The sequence below is a fragment of the Sorghum bicolor genome, chromosome 3, assembly GCF_000003195.3.
Source record: "Sorghum bicolor cultivar BTx623 chromosome 3, Sorghum_bicolor_NCBIv3, whole genome shotgun sequence".
NCBI classification, from domain to species: domain Eukaryota; kingdom Viridiplantae; phylum Streptophyta; class Magnoliopsida; order Poales; family Poaceae; genus Sorghum; species Sorghum bicolor.
The window spans coordinates 30,188,379-30,202,715 of record NC_012872.2 but is presented as its reverse complement, the minus strand read 5'-3'; the positions used below and the strand labels follow the sequence as shown (position 1 = coordinate 30,202,715).

Below are 14,337 nucleotides of genomic sequence, written 5' to 3'. Positions count from 1 at the left end.
TCCCATCACATAATTTCATCCACCAATATATTTCCACTCACCTGACATCTTTCCACCGTCCAACCACTACCAAAACAACATTATTTTGCGTAAGATCAAAGCGAGGAAGCAAGTGGAGGAAGCACACCCAGGATGGACACCAGGGGTGGGCGCCCGCCCACCTACCTTGGGCGCCCGCCCTGTCCCCTGCTCAGCCTATAAAAGGCCACCTCCAGCTTTCCTTCACACAAACACTTCAGAAAACCACACAAATCTCAGTTTCCCGAGAAGGAGCTTTTGTAGTGAAGAGAAGAGAGTAGAGAGAAAGAGGAGAGTGGAAGGGAAGGTTGGAGATCTTTTGAGAGAGTGTTTATCACCTAGCAAGTAGTGATCCCGCTGTCCAAGCGGAAGTAAAAGTTGTTTAGGGGGAGGCTCTACCAAAATAGAAACTTATCCTGAACGATTAACCCCTGGACTACTGACACTCTGGACAGCTGACCACTAACATTTTATCTCACATTTTCCACCAGTTGTGTTTTTGCCAACTTTTGTTTGCAGGATGTTTAAGAAGGTGAAGAATGCAGGGAAGGCTATCAAGAACATTGGTACAAGGAGTTCCGCCCGACACTCCTCACAACCATCAGAGATGAGCGTCGACCCGACACCCACACAAGCTCCATCATCTTCATCAGGTCAGCAAGTTAAGGTCCTTCTCAAGATAGGAGACCTAGGACTGAAGACCCGAAGAGAAAAGGAAGTATATCAGCAATTGAAGAATAAAGATTTCATTCACACCCCTACTATCGATCCAATCCTACTATGAGAAACAGGTATGGACACTGAATTTGACTTAATTTTTCAAATGATGGGTTGGACAAATTTTTGGAATATAACTGAGTTGGGTTCTCGTCTTCTCACCCTCGAATTTCTTTGCACCTTACAATACTATGAGGGGGGAATTGTTTTTCGGATGTTTAAACAGGAAATTATGTTATCCTGGAGAGAGCTAAGCGACCATCTTGGTTTCTCTTCAAGATGCATCCTAAACATTGACTCCGATTTACCCAATTTTGAGAGACACCAGTTTTGGAGAGAAATATCTAGAGATAATTTTTACAGTCAAGCCCGAACCAGTGACATGGAACACCCCACTCTTACGATGTTCCACAAATGGCTTGGGTACAATCTTTTCTATCGTGACGATATTAGGAAAGTAAGAGTAGGAGATTTACAACTTTTATATGCTGCTATTAGTAAAGTACCTACTTCACCTGTTACATTATTAGTTTCACATTGGCTTAGTATACCTAGTCTGCAGGGACCAGTAGGATGTACTTCACTTATCACTCGTCTAGCCACTAATCTTCACTTACTAGAAAACTCATCGTTGGACTTCATAGAAGAATTAAGAATTTATCATGGCTATGACACATTTAGACAAGCTCGGATGTTAAAGAAAGAGGGGAATATAATGTATATGCTGTATGATAAAGGCAAGATTCGGTTACCTAACCCGAACCTTGGCCTCTACTCTGTGCAAAACTTTTTGATTGAGATTGCAGCAACACCAGTGAACCAGAGAACTCCACAGCGAGTGGCATCTGAAAGGATAACCACCCACCGAGAACGCACTTGGTATGGAGCTGACCCTGGACCAGAAGAAGCAGCGCACCTGCATTATTGCGATTACAACCCTCGAGTCCTTCGAGACCCATGGGTTCGTCATGCGCAACCACAAGAGCCAACAGAGGAGACATGGCCGGAAAACCAAGATCACCAGTGGACAAACCCGCCTTTTCATACGGGCAGGTACTCCACTGATCCATATGGAGCTTCAGGATCCAGACCTCCACCCCAATTTGATGCAGGACGATACTCCGACGCCTCCTACGCCTTCACGAATGACTACTATCAAGAGGCCGGTGCTTTCTTCACTCGTACCGACAACACCCTCCTCGACATCTAGAACACGCAAGCAGAACATGGAAGACTCCTGGAAGAGCAACAAAAATGGAACCAGGACCATGCCGCTGCGGTACAAGAGCTGAGACAAGATACAACAACAATGAACGATAACATCACAACCATGATGCGGTTCTGGAACATCGGGTAAGACCCACGTCAACATCCAGCTTGGCGGAGTTCCTCCCTAATTTATCAAGTAAGTTTTTATTTGCTCTTCTTATTTATTCTATTCTATTTTAGTATTTTATCTTAAACGGAAAAACTTAGAAAACCAAATAAATATTTTGTTGCTTTAATTTACTGCACTTTATAAACATAAAAATAAAATAAAAAGAGTGTGTAGATAAGTGTGCTTTATTTTCTTGCTAAGTTTAATCTCTAGAAAAAAAACAAAAAACAAAAAGACTAAAAAGATGCATGATGGAAATGATGAACAGTTGCTCTGTTTGCTTACTTATAAGTACCTAGCTTTTATATTAGAATTCTTCCAGGAATTACTAAAACTAAAATTACTATCTTTGGGAAGCATAAAACTAAAGTCTAGGTAAGAGAAAGGCATGATATAAAGTTGAGCTACTGTTTATCTTGTTCCTACTACACCAAGTTCTAGAGATTTATTTTGAAAACTTACAAGTCACATGATGAGTTCCTAGCATAACAAACTACCTACCACAGCCATACTTGCTATAACATCTTTTACTATATTTACATTGAGTTTGATCGAGCTGTGTAGACCCTTAGGAGCTTTTCATGTGGTTAAATTAAGATATTCACTTGCACACATCTACCACAGCATTCATCATCAATCATTAAAATTGCTAAAAATATTATCACTCACTGTCCCGAATATTGTTATACTCTCTCTCTAAAAAGATTCAATGCAGAAGAGGCATGGGTTATGCAAAAATATACGAGGAAATAAAAAGGGGCAAGTGCCCGGAACCTCAGAAAAGAAAGAAAAAGAGTGAGACGAGAGGTAAAAATGGACAAGTGTCCGAAGTAGAATTAGGGGTACAAAGATGCCCACTTGAGCGGAAAAAATGGACAAGTGTCCGACAGTAGAATTAGGGGTATCTATTACCCACCTAAAAAAAAGAGATAGCCCATGTTCTCCCAAAGCAAAGATCAAAGAGGAGGAGAGATAGCAATATGAGGAGCAATGAGAACTAAGATTTATTAACACTATCACCATCACTATCATTTACTCCACCACACATGCACATCTTGATTTAATTATATGCTGAGTTCCTTTGGATCCATGGCTCGATTAGACAACATATGTATGAGCTGTTTTTCACTCCTATGAGCTCCACTTAAATATTCCATTAGCTATAGGTAAGTGATATCATGGTAAGGATCCACAAATACCACATATAGAGAGACTTGAGAGAATCATTGCTAGGAACTCTGAGTTTTATTTTGAAAACTTATGAAAAACTCTAGAACAAAGGTGAAGTATAGACAGGAGGAATAGTGCTTGACTTAACTATTTTGTCTTTCGATTACTTAAGATTTAAGTGAAGGTACTAAACTTCATAACACTTCACTCTAATCTGGAAGAATTTTTATAAAAGCATGTGTGGTTTAGCTGTTTGCTCAGGGACGAGCAAAGGGTAAGCTTGGGGGAGTTTGTTGACGGTCCTTAAGTACTAAAATTAATAATCAAATAAACATGAAAAATGATCAATATGAAACAAACATCTAGAATTAGGGTTTTATCTGACAGAATTCCACGAGTTTTGGTGTTTATCTATTTCTGCAGGGGTTTATTAGAAAATAGGGAGAGAAGGCCCACATGTCATGTTTACAACGAGATAATTACGTACCGCGCAATTTTACTCCATCTAGAAGGATCCAGAAGCCACGGGAACGAACGGGACACGATTCGGGCTCGGGGGCTGGGCGGCCGCCCACCCCCCTTGGGCGCCCGCCCAGGTGGAGAGTCCAATCAGGACTCTGCTTCGGGACAATCCTCCACCGACCTAAAGGATCAATCTAAACCATACAATCTATGTCGGTTTGATCCAATGGCTCACGTTCACTTGAGGGGACTATAAAACCAGACCCCCTGGCCCCTGGAGGAGGAGAGGAGAAATCATTATTCAGAGGTAGCCATCAAAGTTAGGGTTTAGAGCTTCTCTCCCACAGAGAATTAGAATTAGCTACTCCCTAATCCTTCAAGTTTAGAGGTTGATTAGATAGCAATTAGAGAAGTAGAGCACTACGCTCTGGATTCGGATCTTCGGTAATAAAGATTGGTATTATTCATATCTTTCTCTAATTCTATTGTTCTAATTGCATTATGTCTCTAATTATTATGTTCTTAGTTTGCTCTAGTTCTATATTTGATATAGTTCTAATTGAAAATGAGTTTATGTATAAGTTTGCAAAGCGCTTAGCTCTTGTCGCGAGGGAGTTAGGTGATAGATCACATGTGAGCGTGGTGCTTAGATGTTATTTATCTGCAAATGTATCCTATTGGCCGAGTCGTGTGGTAGTTCGCGATAGTGACAGCTTCGTTGATTCTTATATAGTCCACCCTCCGTTGATAGGACAGGCAGAACCAGTATTGGAGTAAGTCATGCGATGTTCTGATTTACTTTATCAATGTTCCTTATACATGAATGAAGAGTCTTTTATGCTATATATGATCTTGTAGATAACTAGAGTAGATTATGACTTAGTAATTAGTAGATAACTTAGAATCAATTCTCTAGCTAATCCGACATCACCTACATATATGAGGAGTAGTCTATTTTCTAATCGTTGTGCTCTTTATCCCATGAACTTGTACTTTATTATCATTATCTTTATGGTTTACCCCCTGCTAAAGTAAGTGACTGTGTGACGAGTTTCTCATTAGTAATCATGTTCTTGCAAGTTTATCTCTAGTCTATGCCTTGATAGATTTTGCCCCTTTGATTTAATTCCATCTTCTTAAGATCCCCTAAGCAAAATTATAAATAACGATACCTGGAATACTTATCCTGGTGAAATGCTACAATGAGGTGTTTTATCTGTGCGCTTGCGGATAGAATAGATTATTTTCTAGAGAGCCTTTACATTTACAAATACCTTTGTACACTCTGGCGCCATGCTAGGGATGACAACCTAGTATCTAAGTGGTGTTAGCTAGTGTCAACAACTACCATGGGGGTCTTAAGAGGGTGGCACTTGCTCATATTGAATTTTTCAAGTACCCTCTTAGTATAAGTGGACTGGTGTACAAACACTCCTTCAGGGAGGTGTTCGAGCTGCAGGCCCAAACAAAACTTGGTCTTGCCCAAGTCTTTCATCTCAAACTCCGCCTTGAGGTAAGTCATTGCTTCCTCAATGTCCCTTGTAGTCCCGATGATGTTCAAATCATCGACATAAACAGAGATGATACAAAATCCATCATTGGATTTCTTTATGAAAACACATGGATAATCATCATTATTGATGTAACCTCTCTGCAGGAGAAAGTTACTCAATCGGTTGAACCACATCCTTCCAGATTGTTTCAACCCATACAACGACCGCTGCCGGCGGACGCTGAACATGTTGCGGTTTTGATTCGGTCCAGGGATCTTGATTCCTTCAGGGACTCTCATGTATATTTCCGAATCAAGTGACCCGTACAAGTATGCAGTCACAACATCCATCAACTGCATTTTCAAATTTAAGTTAGCTGCCATAGATATAAGGTATCGGAATGTTATGCCACTCATAACAGGAGAGTAAGTCTCATCATAATCGATGCCGGGTCTCTGCGTGAACCCTTGTGCCACTAGCCTCGCTTTGTATCTTACCACCTCGCCATGTTCATTCCTCTTCCGGAGGAAGACCCATTTGCATCCTACAGGGATGACCTTTGGAGGTGTTGGGACTGCAGGCCTAAAAACCTCTCTTTGGCAAAGCGAGCGTAACTCAGCCTCAATTGCTGCTTTCCATTTATCCCAGTCCGAGCGCTTCCGACACTCTATCATGGACTTTGGTTCTGGATCCGGATCCATTAAGTCAGCAATTTTTGAGGCAAAATATATGTCGACAATAGTGGTCTTTCTATGATATGACTCTCCTGATTCTACATAGTTAGTGGCGATCTCTTCATGATCGTCCTCCCACTCATCGTGATTTCCCGTAACGATTGAGTTGGGGCGTTCCGATCTTCCAATGCGATGATGCGCGCGCGACGCATTGGGATTTCCATCTTCAGGATGGTGTCCTTCGGGGACTTCCTCAACTTCAGGTTGAGTTGCCACTTCTGGGGCATTCTCGACTTCGGGTCGAGCCTCTTCAACTGATTCTTCGAGTGGTGCAAGTGTCTCAGACCGTCGCCTCTGCGGACGTCTCCGCGGGACCTTGTCCTGAGCACCCGGAGGTCTCCCCCTCTTCCTAGGATTAGGTGAGACTATAGAGTTGGTAGCCTTCAGGGGTACCTGGACTCTCTCCGGCGCATTTACTGCAGGTATATGCGACCTTGTCACCCTTTGTGATCAGTGAAGGCATCTGGCAGCTCATTTGCAAGACCTTGCAAATGAATAATTCTCTGAACTTCCAGTTCAGATTCGCTAGTGCGTGGGTCTAAGGATTGCATTCCCGATGCATTCCATTCAATTTCCCGGCATTCTTCTAGATGCCTATCTCCCCCTAATGCTGGGAAATGGTCTTCATCGAAGACACAATCAGCGTACCGAGCCCTGTGAAGATCCCCAGTCATAGGCTCTAAATATTTGATTATGGACGGAGTCACATAACCAACATATATCCCCAACTTCCGGTGGGGTCCCATTGCGGTATGCTGGGGTGGTGGTATTGGCACGTACACTGCGCAGCCAAATATTCGCAGATGGAAATACTTGGTTCTTTCCCATGCACTAACTGTAAGGGGGATGTATCATGGTATGCAGTTGGCCTGAGTTGGATCAGTGATGCAGCATGCAACACCGCATGGCCCCAACAACTGGTTGGCAGCTTACAATTCTGTAGCAACGGCCTGGCAATCCACTTGATCCTCTTGATCAAGGACTCAGCTAGACCATTTTGTGTGTGGACATGTGGTACTGAATGCTCTACCTTAATGCCCAGGGCTAAGCAATAATCATCAAAAGCTTTCGACCTGAACTCACCAGCATTATCCATCCGAATGGACTGGATGCGGTTATCAGGGAAACTTGCTTTTAGCCTGATTATCTGGGCAATGAGCTTGGAGAAAGCATGGTTTCTAGTGGATAACAGGTCCACATGGCTCCATCTGGTAGATGCATCAATCAGTACCATAAAATACCTGAATGGGCCCGACAGGGGCTCGATAGGTCCACATATGTCACCTTGTATCCTTTGTAGGAACACAGGTGACTCATCCCTAATCTTCAGGAGGGATGGTCTAGTGATTAGCTTCCCTTTTGCACATGCGGTGCAAATAAAATCTTCAGGATTTGGGAAGCCTCTGACATCATGGCCAGCAGAATTGTTGATGATTCTTCTCATCATTCCCAACCTAGGATGACCTAAGCGGTCATGCCATATTCCAAACGATTCCGTGTTTCTGAATATGGTCTTCATCGCAACATACTCATCTGTGGGCTTTATGTACGTGTAGTACAAACCCGTTGGCGATGAAGGGAACCTTTCCACCACTCGCTTTTGGTACCCGTCGAATTTAGTGATCAGCAGGTATTCAGCACCTTGCTCGATCTCGGTTTCTACATGGAAACCATTCGCACGGACATCTTTGAAGCTCAAAAGCGTGCGCTTTGAGTCGGGATACAACAGTGCATCCTTTACAAAGATTTGAGTACCCATAGGGAGAACTAGTGTGGCACTTCCGGTGCCCACAATATGAGCATTGCTTCCGGCAATGGTCATAATATTTCCACTTTTCTTTGTTAATGTTTGGAAATATCTAGTATCCCTCAGTATCGTATTGGTGGTACCACTGTCTACAAGACAGAGTTCCGCTGCCGCCATCGGGTCCCCACAGATTCTGTCAAATACCATAAAGTAAAAACAGGAATTTCACATAAACATATATTATCATAAAAACAACATTACATGATTCCTGGGAAAACATTACAACAGTTTGGACCATCTACTACATTACAAATGCTCTTCAGGAGCATACATTACCAAACTAGTACATGTGGGCATCGCTAACATGACTCTTTGGAGATTACTGCAGGTCTCCAAATATATCAAAGTCATCAAGAAGGTTGTCCTCACTCTCGTCCATTCGGACGCCTCCACTTGCATCGACGACCCCGTCGTCGCGCTTCTCAGGCCGAGCTTCAGGCTCGGTGAGGAAGTGGGACTCATGTTGACCTTTACTCTTGTTTATGCTCTGCTGGTAAAGGTCAACGAGGTGTTTGGGGGTGCAGCAATTACGGGACCAATGCCCCTTTGCTCCGCATCTATAGCAATCTCCTTGCTCTTCCCCACTGTGGTCACCTCTCTCCTTCTTGGGGTCGAACCTACCTTTGGGCTTTCCCTTTCCTTTGACCTTGAACATGGCACCCTTCTTCCCCTTCCACCTTCCCTTTCCACGGCCTCTCTTGCGGTTGCGAGAACTCTCAGCAACATTGGCATGTGCTTCAGGCACAGCTATGAAACCAGTAGGCCGGGCAGAATGATTGTTCATGAGAACTTCATTCTGTTGCTCGGCAACGGATAGTACTTCACTCAACTCAGAGTACTTGGTGTACCTTGAGTTTCTATACTGTTGTTGAAGTACAATGTTGCCGTGGTGGAAGGTGGACAAGGTCTTCTCGATCATATCAGCGTCAGTGATCTTCTGGCCACATAGACGCAGTTTGGTCACAATCCTGTGCAATGCGGAGTTGTACGCTGCCACAGTCTTGAAGTCTTGGAAGCGTAGGTTGATCCAGTCTTGTTGTGCTCTGGGGAGCACAATGGTCAGCTGCTGGCGGAAGCGGTCCTTCAGGGACTGCCACAAGACTAGCGGGTCCTTCTCCGTCATGTACTCGCACTTCAAGTCAGGATGAAGGTGGTTTCGCAGGTAATGCAACGCTTTTGCCTTGTGCTCATCCTTGCCAGCTTCAGGCTGGACAATGGTATGATCGAGGCCCATGCCATCGATTCTGATCTCGATGTCGGTCGCCCAAGTGAGGTAGTTGCTGCCATCCACGGCGAGCATCTCGAAATCCCTCTTTGCGATGTCCGACATGCCTGCACAATTAATGCGCAGGATTAGTAGATGTCGGTGCGTAATCTTCAGGATTACGACTTAATATAGTCTTCAGGACTATATAATTTCCCAGGTGTAATCTTCAGGATTACTTTGCAATTAATTATAAAGTATCGCAATAGAGTAAATATACGGAATTAAATGCAATAAATAATTGCAGAAAATAAATAATGGTAATAATAATAATAGAAAAAAAATAAATATGGCGGACTTCGGGCCGCACATAATTTACGGACTTCGGACCGTGTATTTATGCATATGACTTTTGGTCGACGTTATAAATTACTGGACTGGCCATTGATTATTTGTGCAGCGGCTTCAGGCGCTGGTATCTAGGCAGCAGGTCTGCTGGACATCTGCATGCCATAATGGCTCAACCGTCCTTGTCTCTTGGTGAAAGAAAAAGAAAAAGAAAATGTCATCTTATTAGTGCATGCATGGCAGTGGCTGCTGCCCCATTCACGTGGCTTCTGAGGCCTTTGGCTAGCTCTAAATGAGCTGCATGCACCTGCTACTTGACCAACTCGTTTCTATCCTTTCACCTCTCTCATCTTTATCTCTTCTTCAGGAAGACACAGAGGAGATGGCCATGGAGGAGGTGGCGCTGCGCCCGCGCTTGGCCGGGGCCGCGCCCACGCTGGCTGGTGGCCGCGCCCGCGCTGGTCGGGGGCCGCGCCGCGTCGGGGCCACGCCCGCGCGTGGTCGGAGCTGCGACCGCGCTGGCCGGGGAGCTGCGCCCGCGCATGGCCGGAGGTCGCGCCTGCGCCGACTGGTAGCCGCGCCCGCGCTGGCCGGGGGCCGCGCCGCGTCGGGGCCACGCCCGCGCGTGGCCGGAGGCTGCGCCCGCGCTGGCCGGGGAGCTGCGCCCGCGCATGGCCGGAGGTCGCGCCCACGCCGAGCCGCCCCGCGCCCGCGCCGGGTCGCGCCCGCCGCGCCCGCGCCTGGCCGCGCCGAGCCCGTGCCGAGGCCGGGGCCGCGCCCGCGCCTGGCCGCGCCGAGCCCGCGCCGAGGCCGGGGCCGCGCCCGCGCCTGGCCGCGCCGAGCCCGCGCCGGGGCCGCGCCGTGCCGAGGCCGGGGGGGCCGCACCTGGGGCTGTTTCGTCCGTCTTCAGGACGGCAGTAGGCCCGATCTGCTAGCCTTCGGGGCAGCAGTGCCTCACTCGCATCTTCAGGATGGCGGTGAGGTTTTGCGTTTGCTTGTTCATGAACAAAAGTGAGGAGCATCAAATGAAACGATTTCTCACCTATTTACCTTTTAGCTCGGTAGAACTCGTGCTGATAACGTGTTAGAAATCGTTCACTAGATGTTCACAAATATCACTCGTGGACACAGAGAGATGAGGAGAATGAGAGGCCTTTGTATTTCACTTTTGCTTTCACTTTCTGGTGGTTCGTACAAGTGAGAGTGACCCCTCATTTTATAGAGGTTCATGGTGAAAGGATACAAAACTTTTAAAGTGTTTGAACTCTTGAAATCCTCTCCTCCTTCATTAATTTGGCCACCATTCAAAGTCTATATACACATACTGTTTCTTGACTTTGATTTTCAACAAACGCCGCTATTTTGTTAGCTTTTGGCATGCAAATTCTTTACGATCACAGCACATGGCAATGGTATGCATGCAAGTTCTTTATTTTTATTTAATGCATAATATGAACAGGGTCGGCATTGCCGTGACCAAAACACATATAGATTTGTTTAAATATGGAGCCAGTTCGTGTCCATATCAATTATCATCATAAACCGTTGGAGCCAAAGTGCGTCCACCAATTTTGTATCATGAACCATTAACCGGGTTGGAGCCAAGATCGCGTCCAACCAAATTTTCACAATGAGCATAACCGGGGTGGAGCCAAAGTGCGTCCGACCCAAATTTCAACCGCGGGATGGAGCCAAATCGCATCCAAACCCGAATTTTACCTGGGCACATTTGATGCCCTTTCACATCTTTATCGGGGTACAAGGCCATGCGTGTTACGCGGCCATGGCACCGCTAGCCAACTCTTTTCCAGGGTACGAGACCCATATGCACAGTTCATTTATCTTTAACCGGGGCGTATAGCTCATGCACGCAGCACAACTACCGCCGGTTGTTTTACCTTTCACAAGGACATGGCATCATCCATGGAGGAACCAACCTCGCTGGCCCAGTTTACCAGACGGTCGATGAAGTTGCAGAAAACCAGAAGAGAGGTAAAGAGGCAAGAGCGGGGCTCCTTGATTCTCTCGGAAGCTCAGACCAAAGATTCCAAAAGAACTGGGATTCCCACCTTGTTCAGGGCACCGTGCTTCTGCCGGCAGCCGGCCGATCCTGCGAGGAGCTGGCGTACGCGTCGACGATACGGGAGGCAGCCGGACGGTGATGTATTTGCGGTGGCCGGTTGGCAGCCTGACGGCACTTTGCTTTGGGTGATGGTGAATGGTGATTGCGATCCAGCAGCCTGGCACTGCTTCTCTGGTTTGCGCAGCAACTACGGCAGCCCGACGGCACTTTGAATCAGCGATCGAGCAGCAGCCTGGCGGCGATTGGTATTTGGTTGCCTCCGACGAGCGCTCGCAGTAGCTCTCTATTTATAGAGCGAAGCGGACAGCGGTTGCTTGAGGATATTGGCGCTCTTTGATTTGATTTTTGTCTCTGTCATTTGATACGCCGGCGCCATTTTTTGAATCTGAGAGTGCGCGCAGTATGGACGTGCCGACGTGCAGTCAAGCACAGAGACTTGGTCACGGCAGCGACGGTAGTTTCTCTTTGTTTGAAACTCATGCGCGCTAGAGATAGGAGTTCTATTTACATGACACGTGGACTGTCGTTTAATCTCAGTGATTATTAACATATAGAAATAGAAAATGACTCGTTCCCTGAGTAGACAAGGCAGTCTTATGCACGTATACGTCTGGTTGTCGTAGCTAGCTGGCGTGCATGCATATATAAGTGCACTTACACACTTGCTGTACCACACACGTACTTGCATGTACGTGTTTTGTCTTGATTAATCCATGTGTGTATGTGCATATACGGGCAACTATAGGCCACGCTCCCGTTATTTTATAATGAACTTTGCTAAGACACATGTTTATACGTGTACGTGTTCTCCTTTCTTTTCCACTAATCACCACGGTCACTTCATTCTTGACATGGAAAATAATTAGGTATTTTATTTAATCGACAAATTATTTATTTTCATATGGAGCCTTCGTGTAACTTGCCGGACGGCCACGTTTCCAAACGAATACATGGTATCTTGTATTCAATATCATTTTTATATTATTCGTTCCCTGTCTATATGGAATTGGGTATTTATATGGAATTTGGCCATGCGTATTGTATTTATTATTAGTGCGCCAAAAATCGTGTCAACAGATGCCCCCTCGAGGTCTGGATTTGTAAATATGTATTGACAGATCCGGAGCTCGAAATTTGAGGAATTTTATTTTATTTAACCATTTTGTAAAAGATATCCGTAGCACGTGATGAAATCAACCATCACACTTCCTGTGCATATTGAACACCTCTTTGTATTATGCTACACATTAATTAATAAGCACCATGTAACGTTTTTTTAAACAAAAAAAATATTTATATATTTTAAATCACACATCCCGAATTTATAGGGAAGTGGAGCAACCGATGGAACAATACTAGGAGTTTGTTGCTCGCCCATGTTTATCCACCAAACAGAGAAGTTCTCGTGATAGAACCTGTTGCATCTGGTGGTTGCTCCATCAAGCTTTCCTAGATTGTGGTAATGTATTTCTTCACCCGACTTGTTTGTCATCCTTTTGTCCTTCTTACCCTTTTCTTCCTCTCGCCGAAGCATCCTTTTGTTTCTCCTTAATTCAATAGAGACTAGCTGGCCAAACGATTTCAGTTTTGGAGCACACAGAATCCTCCTCACACCGTGGCGGCGACAGAAGAGGTACAGTGAAGCTAAACTTCTTTGGTTGCTGGTTGAGTACAAACATCATTAACTTCGCGTGATCATAAACATTTTCGATCAATATATGACACTTGATAGATGTTGTCCTCCTCAAGATTACTTCTGATTTTTTTTTAAATTCAACCCGTAGAGTTGCATTTATACAACCGAGTCATGATTTATGATGCCTCAGCTTACGCTTCAGTCATGCCATAGCATTATTCAATTCCTTTCCTCTTTCTTTTTTTTGTTTGTTCCCAAGATCCTATAATTGTTTCTCATCCCATTTGATCTGTGTGCAACACATGTTCACTTTTGTTGCTTTCTCTACGTAAAGTGTATATTTATACATGGAATTCCTTCAATACAGATGGATGACGACGTAGGGGTATCCTCACGCCCCCATAGGATACCTCTGTTTGAAGTAGCGAAATTGCAGTCATATGAACCTCTTGCTAATGAAACAGCCTGCCCTGCACTTAAGGAAGAACAACAAGTGGGAGGGGACTTTGATATTTCTGGTCCCAACCGTGCATGGAGATCTCAGCCTCATTTTCTAGCTCGTTTTCTTCACATGCCAACACTTGCACATCGATCTGATAAGGCTTCGCCTTTGGGTAACAGAGTGGTGTCAGGTGATTTTAAGTGGGCAGGTTTTGAGATAGAGCCTGTCCCAATCCCCAATGGTTATCATGAATGGGCTGCTAAGGTTTTAACTAATCACTCATCTCTTCTTAAAGGAAATGAACCAGGCAAGGATTATATTTATGGAGCGATTTTCTGCTCATTGGGAAAATATTCCATATCCCCTTCTGTAGTGAGAGCCACACTAGAAAGATGGGATTACACTGTGAACACCTTTGTATTTCCTTTCGGGGAGCGCACAATCACTCTCTTAGATATGAAAAACATGGCTGGCTTGCCATTAGAAGGGGAACCTTATGAGGAATTCATCCCACCTCAGGCTCACATGGAGCCAGCTATGTTACTGTATCCAAAAACTTTACTGCCTCTTCATAAGGCATGGCGCAAACTTGAGCATGGAGGAAAAGTTACTTTCCAACAATGGTGTGATCATTTTCACTATACTCCAGAAAATTTTTCTGGTTTAGACAGCAATGAGTCCTCTAATATTTACACCGCTGCTTTCTTGGCACTTTGGATATGCTGCTTTGCAATTGTCGGAGGCGGCCCATATATTCGGCCAGGGGTACTGGTGATAGCTTCATGGATCACTGTGGGCCGCCGATTTGCTTTAGCACAACCATCTTTGTGCTCTTTGTACTATTC

General features: G+C 45.1%; 1 protein-coding gene across 1 annotated transcript; it reads right to left on the bottom strand.

The window, feature by feature from the left end:
- LOC110433679 lies at nucleotides 8,099-9,109 on the bottom strand. The gene has a single exon (XM_021456190.1). It carries the CDS (start codon nucleotides 9,107-9,109, stop codon nucleotides 8,099-8,101), a length of 1,011 nt encoding a protein of 336 aa, XP_021311865.1.

Excerpts from the sequence above, each read along its gene's own strand:
- LOC110433679 (XM_021456190.1), bottom strand. The coding sequence starts at position 9,109 with ATGTCGGACATCGCAAAGAGGGATTTCGAGATGCTCGCCGTGGATGGC.